General features: G+C 52.7%; 6 protein-coding genes across 6 annotated transcripts; 4 read left to right on the forward strand and 2 right to left on the reverse strand.

Annotated features, from left to right (window-relative positions):
- Positions 1-163: 163 nt before the first annotated feature.
- On the forward strand, positions 164-1,889 carry BDW74DRAFT_177848 (cytochrome P450; the record flags this gene model as incomplete). Its single annotated transcript, XM_073729008.1, has 5 exons — positions 164-373; positions 428-644; positions 693-761; positions 810-1,412; positions 1,465-1,889. 5 exons carry the CDS (start codon positions 164-166, stop codon positions 1,887-1,889), a joined length of 1,524 nt encoding a protein of 507 aa, XP_073584206.1.
- A 138-nt stretch (positions 1,890-2,027) lies between these two features.
- Positions 2,028-3,351, forward strand: BDW74DRAFT_177849 (Zn(II)2Cys6 transcription factor domain-containing protein; the record flags this gene model as incomplete). The annotated part of the gene is made up of 3 exons (XM_073729009.1): positions 2,028-2,123; positions 2,168-3,226; positions 3,280-3,351. 3 exons carry the CDS (start codon positions 2,028-2,030, stop codon positions 3,349-3,351), a joined length of 1,227 nt encoding a protein of 408 aa, XP_073584207.1.
- A 722-nt stretch (positions 3,352-4,073) lies between these two features.
- BDW74DRAFT_17375 (serine hydrolase domain-containing protein) lies at positions 4,074-5,366 on the forward strand. Its single transcript, XM_073727864.1, has one exon. The coding sequence runs from the start codon at positions 4,086-4,088 to the stop codon at positions 5,268-5,270; it is 1,185 nt and encodes a 394-aa protein (XP_073584208.1). The 5' UTR covers positions 4,074-4,085; the 3' UTR covers positions 5,271-5,366.
- A 146-nt stretch (positions 5,367-5,512) lies between these two features.
- BDW74DRAFT_177851 (GNAT family N-acetyltransferase) lies at positions 5,513-6,290 on the reverse strand (the record flags this gene model as incomplete). Its single annotated transcript, XM_073729010.1, has 2 exons — positions 5,513-5,984; positions 6,079-6,290. The coding sequence occupies 2 exons, from the start codon at positions 6,288-6,290 to the stop codon at positions 5,513-5,515; spliced, it is 684 nt and encodes a 227-aa protein (XP_073584209.1).
- Positions 6,291-6,634: 344 nt separating this feature from the next.
- Positions 6,635-9,331, reverse strand: BDW74DRAFT_177852 (uncharacterized protein; the record flags this gene model as incomplete). Its single annotated transcript, XM_073729011.1, has 2 exons — positions 6,635-8,097; positions 9,133-9,331. 2 exons carry the CDS (start codon positions 9,329-9,331, stop codon positions 6,635-6,637), a joined length of 1,662 nt encoding a protein of 553 aa, XP_073584210.1.
- A 2,047-nt stretch (positions 9,332-11,378) lies between these two features.
- crmD (putative copper transporter crmD) lies at positions 11,379-12,155 on the forward strand (the record flags this gene model as incomplete). Its single annotated transcript, XM_073729012.1, has 2 exons — positions 11,379-11,956; positions 12,020-12,155. The coding sequence occupies 2 exons, from the start codon at positions 11,379-11,381 to the stop codon at positions 12,153-12,155; spliced, it is 714 nt and encodes a 237-aa protein (XP_073584211.1).
- Between the last annotated feature and the right edge of the window lie 39 nt (positions 12,156-12,194).

Consider the following 12,194-nt stretch of genomic DNA (forward strand, 5'->3'; position numbering starts at 1 on the left):
CAGGTAGACTGCCGAGTCGAGTAACTAAAAGGAGGGAATGTAAAAGTGAAACAGCATGGCAATCTGGGTCAGGGCCAGGAACACCCGTCTATAAAAGCCCATTGTCCTACCACAGCTCTCTTATTCTTCAGCAGCAGACTGTGCAGTCACGCGAAGCTAGAATATGTTCGACTCCATGGACGCTCTCTTGGTTGTCAGCCCCGGCTCGATTGCAGTGCTTGGATTGCTGCTAGTTGGAGGTCTGTATGTGCTTCTGAGTTCGCCCTCTCATCCGGTCCTCAATGGAAAAGGGCCGTTGGAGTTTCGAAGTGCCCGTGTGCAGAAGCGGTTTCTGTCCGATGCGCGCAACCTGATTAGCTCGGGTCTCGCAAAGGTATGATTTTTTATATGATGTGCGGAAGCGACGTGACTGATCATAGCGTGAAAGTGGCCGGCCTTTAACCTAGTCACCGAGACTGGATACCGACTCGTTTTGAACCCCAAATATGCGCAGGAGATTAGGAGTCACGAGGCGCTGAGTTTTGGCAAAGCAGTCGCGCTCGACTTTCATGCAGGCGTTCCAGGGTTCGAACCCTTTGAGCAGGGAACCAGGTCGGACGAGATTGTCCAGGATGCGGTTAGAATGAAGCTCACCCAGAGCCTCGGTATGACCTTTCACAGAATAAATCAAGAATTAACACTGACATAGCAAGGGTCCGTGACGAAGCCATTGTCTGATGAGACGACGGCCGCCCTGCAAAAGAACTGGACGGATAATACTGGTCAGTAACACAGCTGAAGAAGAGCGAAGGTAAACTGACGCATCCTAGACTGGCACACGGTCTCTCTCAAGCGCACCATTCTGGACATTGTCGCTCAGCTATCATCCAAGGTCTTTCTCGGCGACCGAATCTGCCGCAACCCGGACTGGCTCCGGATCACGGTGGCCTATACTATCGATTCATTCTTAGCCGCTGAAGCACTGCGCTTCTGGCCGAGATTGCTGCGGTCTATTGTTGCCCGGTTCCACCCAAAGGTCCATAAGATTCGGGCGGAGCTCGAGGAAGCCCGTACTATTATCATCCCTGTGTTGGAAAAGCGCAAGGCAGAGAAACAGACTGCTATCGCGAATGGCGAGACTCCCGCTCGGTACAACGACGCCATGGAGTGGATGGAACAGTGCGCAAAGGGGCGCCCCTATGACGCGGCTGTGTCACAATTGTCCTTCTCGCTGGCTGCGATCCACACTACTTCTGACATGCTAACGCAGGTTTTGTACGACATTTGTGGTCATGAAGGTTTGATTGATGAGTTGAGACAGGAGGTTCTCACGGTCATTGAGGCGGAGGGATGGCAGAAGACAACCCTATACAAGTTGAAGTTAATGGACAGTGTGCTGAAAGAAAGCCAAAGAGTAAAACCAATTGGTATCGGTATGTACCTACCCTCTTTACGCTGCTGCAAAGGCCGGTATTAACGAGTCAGCGACCATGCACCGCCTGGCCGAGAAGTCCATCAAGCTTTCTGATGGCACCGTCATCCCCAAAAACTCCAACCTGATGGTTTCTTCGCAGCGGATGTGGGATGAGAGCGTTTATCCATCTCCTGAAAAGTTTGATCCCTACCGCTTCCTCAGACTGCGGGAGACTTCCGGCAACGAGACCTCTGCGCAGTTGGTGTCACCGTCCCCTGAGCACATGGGTTTCGGATTCGGAAAGCATGCATGCCCCGGACGCTTCTTTGCGGCGAACGAGATCAAGATTGCACTCTGTCATATCTTGCTAAAGTATGACTTTAGACTCACAGCACAATGGAAGAATCCGCGGCCGATTGCAAGAGGAATGGGATTGACTGCGGAGCCTAGAGCGGAGATGGAGATCAGAAGAAGAAAAGAGGAGATCACCCTGTAAATAAAGTTATGCAGCCTTCATAAGAGATATGACCCACCACCTTCCCTATATGGTAAAGCGCAGTTGCCCGTCTTCCGCTTTGATCCCGGGCTCACTCTCTGCTCGATCCTTCCCTCTCATATTGTAGATCTCGCCAACATGTCCTCTCAGTCCTCTGGGGTCAAGAAACCTACTCGTCGCTATCACAGGAAATCTCGCACTGGATGTTCGGAATGCCGCGCCCGCCGGATCAAGGTATGGCATCGTACGCGTAGCGGCCGCATCGCTGACACTAGCAGTGCGATGAGACGCATCCAATTTGTCGAAATTGCCAGCGTGCAAGTCTGGACTGCCACTATGCTGCGCAATGCTCGCCAAGCATCCCAAGCACCCCAAGCACGCAGCCATCCCCTAGCACTAACATCGCACCGTTATTGCCACCAGCCGCCACCGAGTCTAGCGCATCCTTCGACATGCTGGACCTGAGCTTAATGCACCACTATGCGACAGTTACGTCCGTCTCCCTGTTTGGCGAAGAGCAGAAAGAGCTCTGGCAGATAGAGATCCCAATCATGGCGCGCTCAAACCCGCTGCTTATGCATGGCTTGTTGGCCACCGCTGCGCTCCACCTTGCGTTCCTCCACAAAGATTCGCCGGCGGCATATACGAACCGCGCATTACATCACCATAGCCTTGGACTCGAGCTCTTCAATGCTGAGATCACGACCCTTTCAGCAGAGAATAGCAAGAGCCCTATTCTCTTCACATTCGGTCTTTTCCTGGTGTTATGGGCCTACGCGTCCCCAACGGTTCCTAGCGTCAGAAATACCACGACAGACGAGCTCGAGCTCGATACCCTTCTCTCTTCTCTAGACCTTGTCCGCGGCAATAAAGTAATCTTCGAACTGTCGAGTGAGACGATCCTCTCTCAACCGATTGGACGCTTTACGAGACCATCCGCCGATAGCTTAAGCCGCCCAAGACTCAACTCTCAGACCCTTCCCAAGCCTATAGAGGATACGCTGGACGACCTCCGCAAACACGTTACGGACTTTATTGAATCAATGGCGATTGACCAGCTGGAGCAATATCTACTAGACACAGTCTCCGACGCCGCCGACGACATGCGCCGGCCTCTGGGCTGGCCAGCCCTTGCCGAGTCACCATTCTGGGAACGCGTCCGCAAACATAAGCTAACGGCTCTGCTGATATTCCTGCACTATGCCATTATCCTTGCGTATTATGAGCTGCGAGCGTGGTGGATGGAAGGATGGTCTGACAGGCTGGTTGATGCTGTCAACCAAGTGCTCGCTACGCAGGATAAGAACCGGACTGACTGGGGAGTCTGCGTGGAGAGGGTGCTCGGTATAGTTAGGAGCGTGAAGGAAGGGAAATACTAAGCATCCTTCAGGCCCCGAATCTCATATACTCCGGCTACATCCTTCGCGGCGAGTTTGAGTTCCGTCTACTCATTACAAAGTGAGGGAATTCTGCCATCTCCAGTACGATAATGTCGCAAAATCGAGTATGCTCCTACGATACATAGGGGCCTGGAAAAGCGCATCTCACCAAACCCTAAAGGACCTGCGAGTGAACCTGGTCATGTCCCGGCACTTCAACAAAGGCAGTCGCAAGTTCTACGAAGGGATCTGAACGCTAAAGGCGTTGGTCAGCGTCATTGGCCCCCTGAGATACGCCATGGCCATCGAGTACCTAGGTAATTTGAGCCTAGCATCCCGAAAGGCGTGAAAAATTCAACGCACACGTCAACACAACGAGGCCTCCGATCTTAGGGACACGATGCCCTTCCAAGCAAGCACCTATTCAAAGGTGAATCATAATGATACCTTATAGCCTCAGTCAGCACTAAGACACTAGCTGGCCCAGTTTATGGCCCATCATGCCTCTGATTCGGTCGTTCGTGTTTACACTTTTATAAGCAATTACCAATGATTACAAATGGCTACTATACGTTAGAGCTAGCTTCATCTCTGTGAAGTACTAACATCACTGGAGGCTATGGTCCTATGGACTTCGGAGCACCAGCCAGGCTGATCTGCACTCAGAGTGGGCCAGGTCCCTAAGATGCGAAACACTCCCACGTGTTAGCGCTGACCAACGTCACCGCAGCCAAGGAGCTGGGCCCGAGGCACAACCTCCCCCGCCTATTTAAACCGGCTGCCCCCCCAACCTTTCAACTTGAACGTCAAAACAACCATGACTGTCGAAGGCCACTGCGATACCCGATTCAACGCCGTCCGCGAAGTCTTCGCAGAGCACCTTCAATCCGAAGCTGAGCTTGGAGCCTCCCTCTGCGTTACCATCAATGGCGAATCCGTAATCGATCTCTGGGGCGGCTATGCCTCCCCCGCACGTACGGAGCCCTGGACCCGCGACACCATCGCCCCGGTCTGGTCCGTCAGCAAAACAATAACAGCGCTCGCAGTCCTCCTACTCATCGACCGCGGCCAACTGAGCCCCGACGACCCCGTCGCAAACTACTGGCCCGCCTTCGACACCCCGGATAAGCGCCCAATCCTCGTAAGACATCTGCTCAGCCACACATCCGGCCTCCCCTCCTGGGACCCGCCAATCCACGTCTCTGAGCTCCTGAACGAAACCCCCTCCGCAACGGAGAAACTCGTGTCCCAGAGTCCCTGGTGGGAGCCCGGCACCACGTCAGGATACCACCTCATCTCGCAGGGCCTTCTGCTCGGCGAACTCGTGCACCGCGTGTCCGGGAAACCTCTAGCGCAGTTTGTGGCTGAGGAACTGGCTACCCCGCTGAACGCCGACTTTCACCTGGGCATCCAGGATGAGAATGAGTGGGCCCGTATCGCAATTATGGACCCACCGCCTCCATTTCCCGCGGAAATGCTCGAGAAAGCCCCCGAGCCCAATAACCCCATGTACATTGCTCTCCGCGCCATGCGAGGCACGCGCGGGGTCGACGGCGCCGTCAGCAGCGCGCCTGAGTTCCGACGATGCGGGATCGGGTCTATCGGCGGTCTCTCCAACGCGCGCGGGTTCAACACCATCCTGGCAATTATCACGAACTGCGGCACCGTGAATGGGAAACAATACCTCAAACCCAAGACCATCGACCTCATTTTCGAAACGCAGGTCGAAGGTCCTGACCTTGTCCTTGGAACTCCGTTGAAAATGGGGCTGGGCTTTGGCCTGTCGAATGGAAGTATTGACTGGATGCCTACGGGCAAGGTATGTTTTTGGGGTGGATGGGGCGGTTCTATTGCGATTATGGATCTTGACCGTGGGGTCACCGTTACGTATGCGATGAATAAGATGGAAAATGGAACGCTCGGGAATTCAAATGCGGAGGCTTATATTCGGGCTGTTTATGATGTGCTCAATGAGCAGGGGATTGGGAGGGCGAGTTTGTAGGTCTGATCTGAGAGGCCTACTCACCATCTATTTGTACGTATTTCTATTAACAACGTGATGCCAGTACAAGCCACATCCAACATAACATAGTCTTCTCCACCAGTACCTCATAGTCTCGCTGGCCTACTCCTCTAGTTTCTCGCCTGCCCTGAGAGGCTAGGAGCCAGCGTCGTAGACTCAGCGAGCTCTATGACTGAGTAGCTGGGAAACACCCCAGAGCCCTGCGTTTCGAGAATATCCCCTTACACCTCAACATCGCCCTCCGTAATAGCCATAATAACCAACCTCTTCCCATCCTCCTCACCCTTCCTTGCATCCCCATCCCCATCCCAAACCTCAAACCCAACCTTCCTCAGCACCCCCAAGCTCCCCATATTCTCCCTGCTCGTGGCGGCGAACAACCTCTCCTCGCCAACATTCCCTTCCAGGCCAACCCTCTCCAGCTCATACCAAGCCCTCACCAGAGCACCCAGTGCCTCACTCGCAACACCCCTCCCCCAAACATCCGGATGCAATGCATACCCCACACTCGGCGCGGGAACTAACGAGTTTATCCCCATAGCACCGACAATATGCTCAGAATCAGAGTACAGGCGGATAGTGAAGTAGAAATGCCGACTGTCCACAGCACCAGATGCATCCGGTGTGCGGAAGATCTTGGTCTTCATCCAGGATTTTGTATCGGCGAGGGATTTGTCTGGGATTTTGGCTCTCCTATCTTTCGTAAGTACTTGGTTGCTTAGACTTGAGTGGATTGTAGGATTTGGAAAGGGCGGGAAAAGGAGGCCGGGGGTTGGATAGGACATACAGCCAGGATGCTACATCTTGTCTACTCCGAATGCGGTACAAACCCTCTGCGTCGATGTCAGATGTCATGTCTAGAGGGCGGAGTATGAGGCGCTCTGTGTAGATTGGCTTGAGGTCTGCTGGATCTGGAAGGATAACTGTGACTGGTTGAGCTGGGTATGGGGGGTTGATGCCCAAACTTCGGGCGGGGGCAGTGTTGGCTAGGGTGGACATGGTGGCTACAGGCGATTGAAAAAGAAAGTGAAGTGTTGACACTAATGACTTGAAATTTTTTCTAAAGCTAATACTCGAAGGGAACGTTGATATGACTCATTCCCTAAGCAGAACGCTACAAACTACATCCGGAACAACCAGCAACTGAGTAGTACAACGGGAAGCGCATGATCGGACAGAAACGTAGCGGGAGAACGCTCGGAGATGGGCATGGTGTAGATCGGCTCTCGAATTAAATACACCTCAATGCCTGCTTTCAGATATATCAATAATAATAGAAAGTCAGTTCGTTGCTCGGCTCAAATCCGGTATCTGCCAGTCCGACCCCGGCCAGGTTGCGGAGCTCAATGAACCCCAAGTAGCCGATAGCCGTGGAAGTCAATGACTTCCCCACCCTCACCTGCCTGCTGTAGCATCAGGGCCCGTAGATCGTCCGGAATATCCCATTCCATATCGCGGCCCCGCGTCACTACCCACTTCGACTTCAAATGAAGCGCTTCCCTTCGCGGGTGCAGGTAGTCGATAAGAGACCCTGCCTTAACGTCGGGTCCGAGAAATTGCATCGCAATATCGTATAATTCCCCCTTCCAGGTTGTGATTCGAAAGTCCAGGTGCCGCAACCTGGGCATCCGCTTAGTTGCCGAGACCAACGCGCGAATCAATGGCTTGAAAACATTTGAATCGACAGCTGTCCGCCAACATAAGATACTAATAGGGTCGTCACCTCCTTCGTCTTCGTCTTCAGAGTCTATGTCAGAGTTTGGCCACTCGTCCAAATCATACTCGTCTTCATTCTGGTCCGAGCGCTCCCAATACGTAAAGGCCTTGTCGGCGGCGGTTGTATCGCCCGTGTAGTACCAGCGTCCGTCGTAGGTAAAAATCGGGGAGCGAATTTCAATGTTTTCCAGGCGCGGAAATGGTGTTTGTTGGTAAGCTGGATGGTCGGGGTCATAGCCGAAGAGTGCTGGTGATATCAGACCGGAAAGGCATAGCTCTTTTAGCGATGTCTGTGCGAGTTTACTAATAGCACAACCCAGACGATCCCCTGCCGGATAATGAGGATCTAGCCCGGTAGCCAGTTGACAGTGGTGATTGACCGGTCTGTACTCATTCATATTCAGCTTGAGACATTGGATGTGCTGAAGCGTTGAGGCCTCCAAGGCGAGCGCCATGGAGTCTCTTATGTCCTCGCGATAACTCTTATCCTTGTGAGTACCAAGTGTAATGTCGAGATTGCGCAAGCTGGTCAGGGAGAGCAGTATCCGGCCGATGGTAGGAGGGTTGACTGGATGGCCGTATTTGCCGATGCGGAAACTCGTCACACAGGACACGAAGGGAAGAGCAGGGTGGCTTGTCGCGTCTGCCGCAGATGATGAGTCACGTCCATCAGTGAGCTTTAGAGCTGGTCGCTCAATGCAGGCATTAGTTCCGCAGGCCTCGCAGATTTCGGTGCGCACCGCCAGGGCGATTCCCCTGGGTGCAATATTTGCTTCTTCCCAGCTCGCGAGCTCAGTCATCAATTGAAGGAGCTTGTTGCGGGGGCAGCAATTATCAGCCCACGGTATGACCTGTTCGGGTTTGTTCGGATAGACTGGGATGTCGAGGTTGTAGAACAGGTAGTGGAGGTGTCTCAGCCGTTGAGGGTGTGCTCCGACCATCTCCTTCAACTGCTCGAACTCGTGACAGTGTGCGTTGATTGCATGGAAGGTATATCTTTCAACGGCAGCCTGCCACTTGCGAGAGACCAAGGCGTATTTCACCAGGCTTGGAAAGAAGGGCGGGCGGTAGGGAAAGACTTCGTCTTGGCCTACCGGAAAGTGAGGTGGCTAACGGGCGACCAGGTGGCGGACAATGTGATCAAGAAGCTCCGGACTGAGAGAGTCCATAGTAGCGGGCATCGCTGCTTCTTGGTAGAGAGCGACGGATGAGTTGTTGAAGATGGGTTGTCGACGGTGGATTGTAGACGGCTGAGTGAGGGAAGCAAACCGAGGAGGGAACGATGAACAAACAAAAAAGGAAGGCTGTGTTAGGTGCCTAGGTAGTTCCCCCGGGGCCCGGCCCAGCCGTCATGTTTTTGAAGATGGCTATTAGAACATTGAGCATCAAGGCATTCTACTCATGACAGAAGACTTAGTATATTAGTGCTGGAAGCTGTCCGAAATCATGATGAATAAATACATTCTATCTCAACTGTACATCACTTTAGCTTTAGCGAGGTCTTTGTCTACGTTATAGATCTACCTGCGCCTGAAGAAGAGCAGGCTGTCGTATATTAGTACGGATCACTGAAGAGAATGCAAGGTTAGGCGCTGAACGGCATTGTTGAGCAGATACCTATAACCACGCGTGCTCGTTGCGAGAAGCTCAAAGTTATATACGGCGTCAGCATCAGGTCTGCGCTGAGGTAGAGTATCTAGGACAACATGTTGAGTGAATTTGGAGGGTGACGGCTCACTGGAGACAGAGCTAGAGTAGAGAGAAAGTCCCAGGGAGACTACAGTCACCTGGTTAGTATCACAAACTTGGTATATATGTTCCATAGATTGTAAAAGTAGGATACGAAACGTATTATACATGGCTGTCGGTATTTCCTTAAGTTACTTTTCCAGCAGGCTCAAGTACAGTTCCTACCACCGCACGTGCAGCCTTCCTGTCTTTGTGGTTCCCAGAAAGAAAAAAGGTCAAGCATCTCCATTGCCCAAAAAGCACGATCTCTTACGCTCCTCACCCTCTCCTGATGAAGATGATCTTTGATAACCTCCCCGTCTTCGCCCACATGCTCCAACATCAAAGACTGGATATCTTCCGGCAGATCCCAAGAAACATCTGGCTCGCGTGTTACCACCCACCGTCTTTTTTGCCATCTCCGCCGCAGTCTGTTGGTCGCGGGGGATGTACTCCGCTGGGATGCCCGGTTCCACATACTCAACGGCGATGTTGTGCGATCTTTCGGTAGAAACCTCAAGTTTCGTGGTGAAAGTCTGCGGCTTGGGCATCCGCAGTATAGCCGATACAAGTGCTTGGATCAGAGGGTCAAACATGTTTGGATCTGGCTGATCTCGCCATTCAGATACTCTTCCTTGGGTGGACTGAAGTGATCTGGATATTCGTCGTCGTCGTAGTTGGAGTCGGGGTCGTCTAAGTCTCTTAACAGATCACCAATGTCGGGGCGTTCTCACCTATCAGGGTCGCCGGTGTAGTACCAACAACCATCAGGTGTGAACATAAAATTTGACCTTTACCTCTTTCAAGTGAGGGAACACAACTTGCTGCTGTCCCGGATATTCGCATTTAACTTTTACCTCATCTTCCAGGTGAGGGGATGCAATTTGCTGCTGGTCTAGATGTTCGTAATGCACCCCCAGAGAGCTGGTGTAATGCATCCTGTGAAATGGAGCTTTCGCAAAGAATTCTGAGCGAGCTTGCATACCGCAATACACAAGTCGTCCCCGTCAGGTTTTGTCCTTGTTTGTAAAACATGTCATGGTGATCTTCAGGGGTGCTTTCAGCCATGGTAATCTGGAGAGATTCACGGATCGCAAGGATGGTGCTTCCAAGGCCTTGGCCAGACCCGACCGTTGAACAGAACGCTTCCGATCATATTGAAGCGGCACGCAAGGTAGACAGATATCCAAATGGCGCAGATTGGGGAAGGAATAGATCATGCTCTTGATGGCACCGTGCTGGATCCGACGCCCACTTTTAGCGATCGAGAGGCTCGTCACGCAGTTCACCCGAGGAAGTTTGGTCCCAGGTTGCAACCGCAGACTGTGTGGAAAAGTATCCGAACGACATTTCTGATGTCGAAGTTCTATAGGGGGAATTGTGGCGGCATCGCGGCCGCGCCAAATTAGTGCTTCAGTGGCTATCGCTAAATGAAGCCCGCGCGGCGCGATATGCAGTCCTGTCTACGTAGCGAGTGCAGCCCAGAGTCGTCTGATACATCTGTCAAAGGTAACCACGCCTTCCTCAAACTCCCTTCGAGATTGCCACCATAATATCCGCTGAGGATTGTAGATAGGCAGGTCAAGGTCATAGAAGAGCTGGTTTAGATGGCGCCCGTCGCGGGGGACATGAGCCAACAATTCGCATCAGTCGCTTAAAGTTGGCGCAGTTGGTGTCAATTGCGAAGAATGTGTATCTTTCAGCCGCAGCCTGCCATTTTCTAGAGATCGTGGCATACTGGGCGAGCTCGTTGGACGGCAAAGGCCGGTCCGGGAATGGAAACGTAGCCTGCGAAGGACCGGGTGCAAGCGACGAGGCGAGATGGAAGACAATCAGATCGAGGATTTCCAAGCTGAGAGAGTCCACGGGTCGTGTCAATTGATGGTCGTGAGAGAGGAAAAAAGGTGGAAAAGGGCAAGAGCGATAAAAAGGTTTGTTTTGACGTGTCAACCTCAAAAATGAAGCAGCGGCTACGCCGGCTAGTGGGCGCCGCGCGTTGACAGCTCAGACCCAATTGCACCGCGCCCTGGCTGCCTCGCTTGATTGAGATTGACGCCGGGAATCCGCAGACTTGGTTATTCTCCGCTTAGCAGCGTCTCGAGGTCTGGCCACTCATCCTGCCGCTATAGGTTGAAGTGAAGAAGAGAAGACTGCTAAAAGTATATCAGAACCAGGCAATACTTCGTTGCATTCAAAGCAAGACATACTGGCTGCTGACTGACCAAGCCCGTGCTTGGAGGCTCAGATGCTGCAACACCAGGTAGTTTGAGAAGAAGAATGGAACTGGTCTGGACATTGTCGCAAAAAAAGTCTGAGAACAGATGAAAAGGCCTTGTGGTTCATAACAATAATGTCTATAGGAAGAGGTTATCAGATGTTATATAGGCCTGGCCCAAACTCCGAAATCCCTTGCGGGGTGGTGAGCATATTTGCGCTAATAATGACCAGCCTGATGCACCCTGGGGACTGGCAACCCACCGCTAAATGTGTTGGCTGCTTTAGTTGCGCTGGATTGAGCACATATACAATGCATTGCAACCCTACTTCCAGACCAGGTGATCCTTGACTACACTCCTATATAGGCATGATCACCCATGGGCATCCGGTCTCCACAATGCAAATCCAGTCGCAACGGCAACGACTATGGATATGGACATGAATCTGGATATGGATCACGTACACAACCAAAAGGGCCACGACATGCCCATGAGCATGCCCGCCATCTTCGTCTCTAGCACCGACGTCACCCTCTTCTTCAGCGCCTGGACGACAGCCTCCACCTTCACCTACCTCCTAACACTCTTCGCCCTATTTACCCTCGCTTTCCTCAACCGCTTTCTCGCTGCCCTTCGCTTCCAACTCAACCTCGACCACTCCGAACCTCCTACCTTCGCGATCCCCATCCGAGCCCCTCCACGATCTCGTCGCCGAACAAGAACGATCCCCAAAGCACGACTCAGTCCCCTTCCGCGGTATCTCGAGGTAAATAGTGAGGAGGAAGAGACGGACAACGGGCATTTCGCGCGATCCGACTACGAAGACCAAGCGAGGCATGGACTGGTGTCCGACGAGGATAAAAGCCGACCGTCCGTTGCGCTCAGGGTGCGGGAATGCCTTGCTAGCATTCTTCCAAAGTGGACGCCCAAGGCTCCGTGGAGTTGGCGAGGGGATGGAGGACGGGCACTCTTAGAGGGAGTCAGAGCGTTCATTGGATACATCCTGTTAGTATACCTTCTCCCGGTTTTGCTTCACTCGGTGCCGTGATCCCGGCTAACGTAGAGCAGGATGCTAGCGGTCATGACTTTCAACACGGGGATTTTCTGCACCGTGCTTTTGGGGATCGTGATCGGTGAATTGGTGCTGGGACGGTATACACAGAGTTCGTCGGCATGGCAGGATGGTGCTTGCCATGATAGATAGACTAACAGTGATGTTCTGTTCGCCCTGGACCCAGTGGGG

This window comes from Aspergillus multicolor, assembly GCF_047715735.1.
Source record: "Aspergillus multicolor strain CBS 133.54 unplaced genomic scaffold BDW74scaffold_11, whole genome shotgun sequence".
Classification (NCBI taxonomy): domain Eukaryota; kingdom Fungi; phylum Ascomycota; class Eurotiomycetes; order Eurotiales; family Aspergillaceae; genus Aspergillus; species Aspergillus multicolor.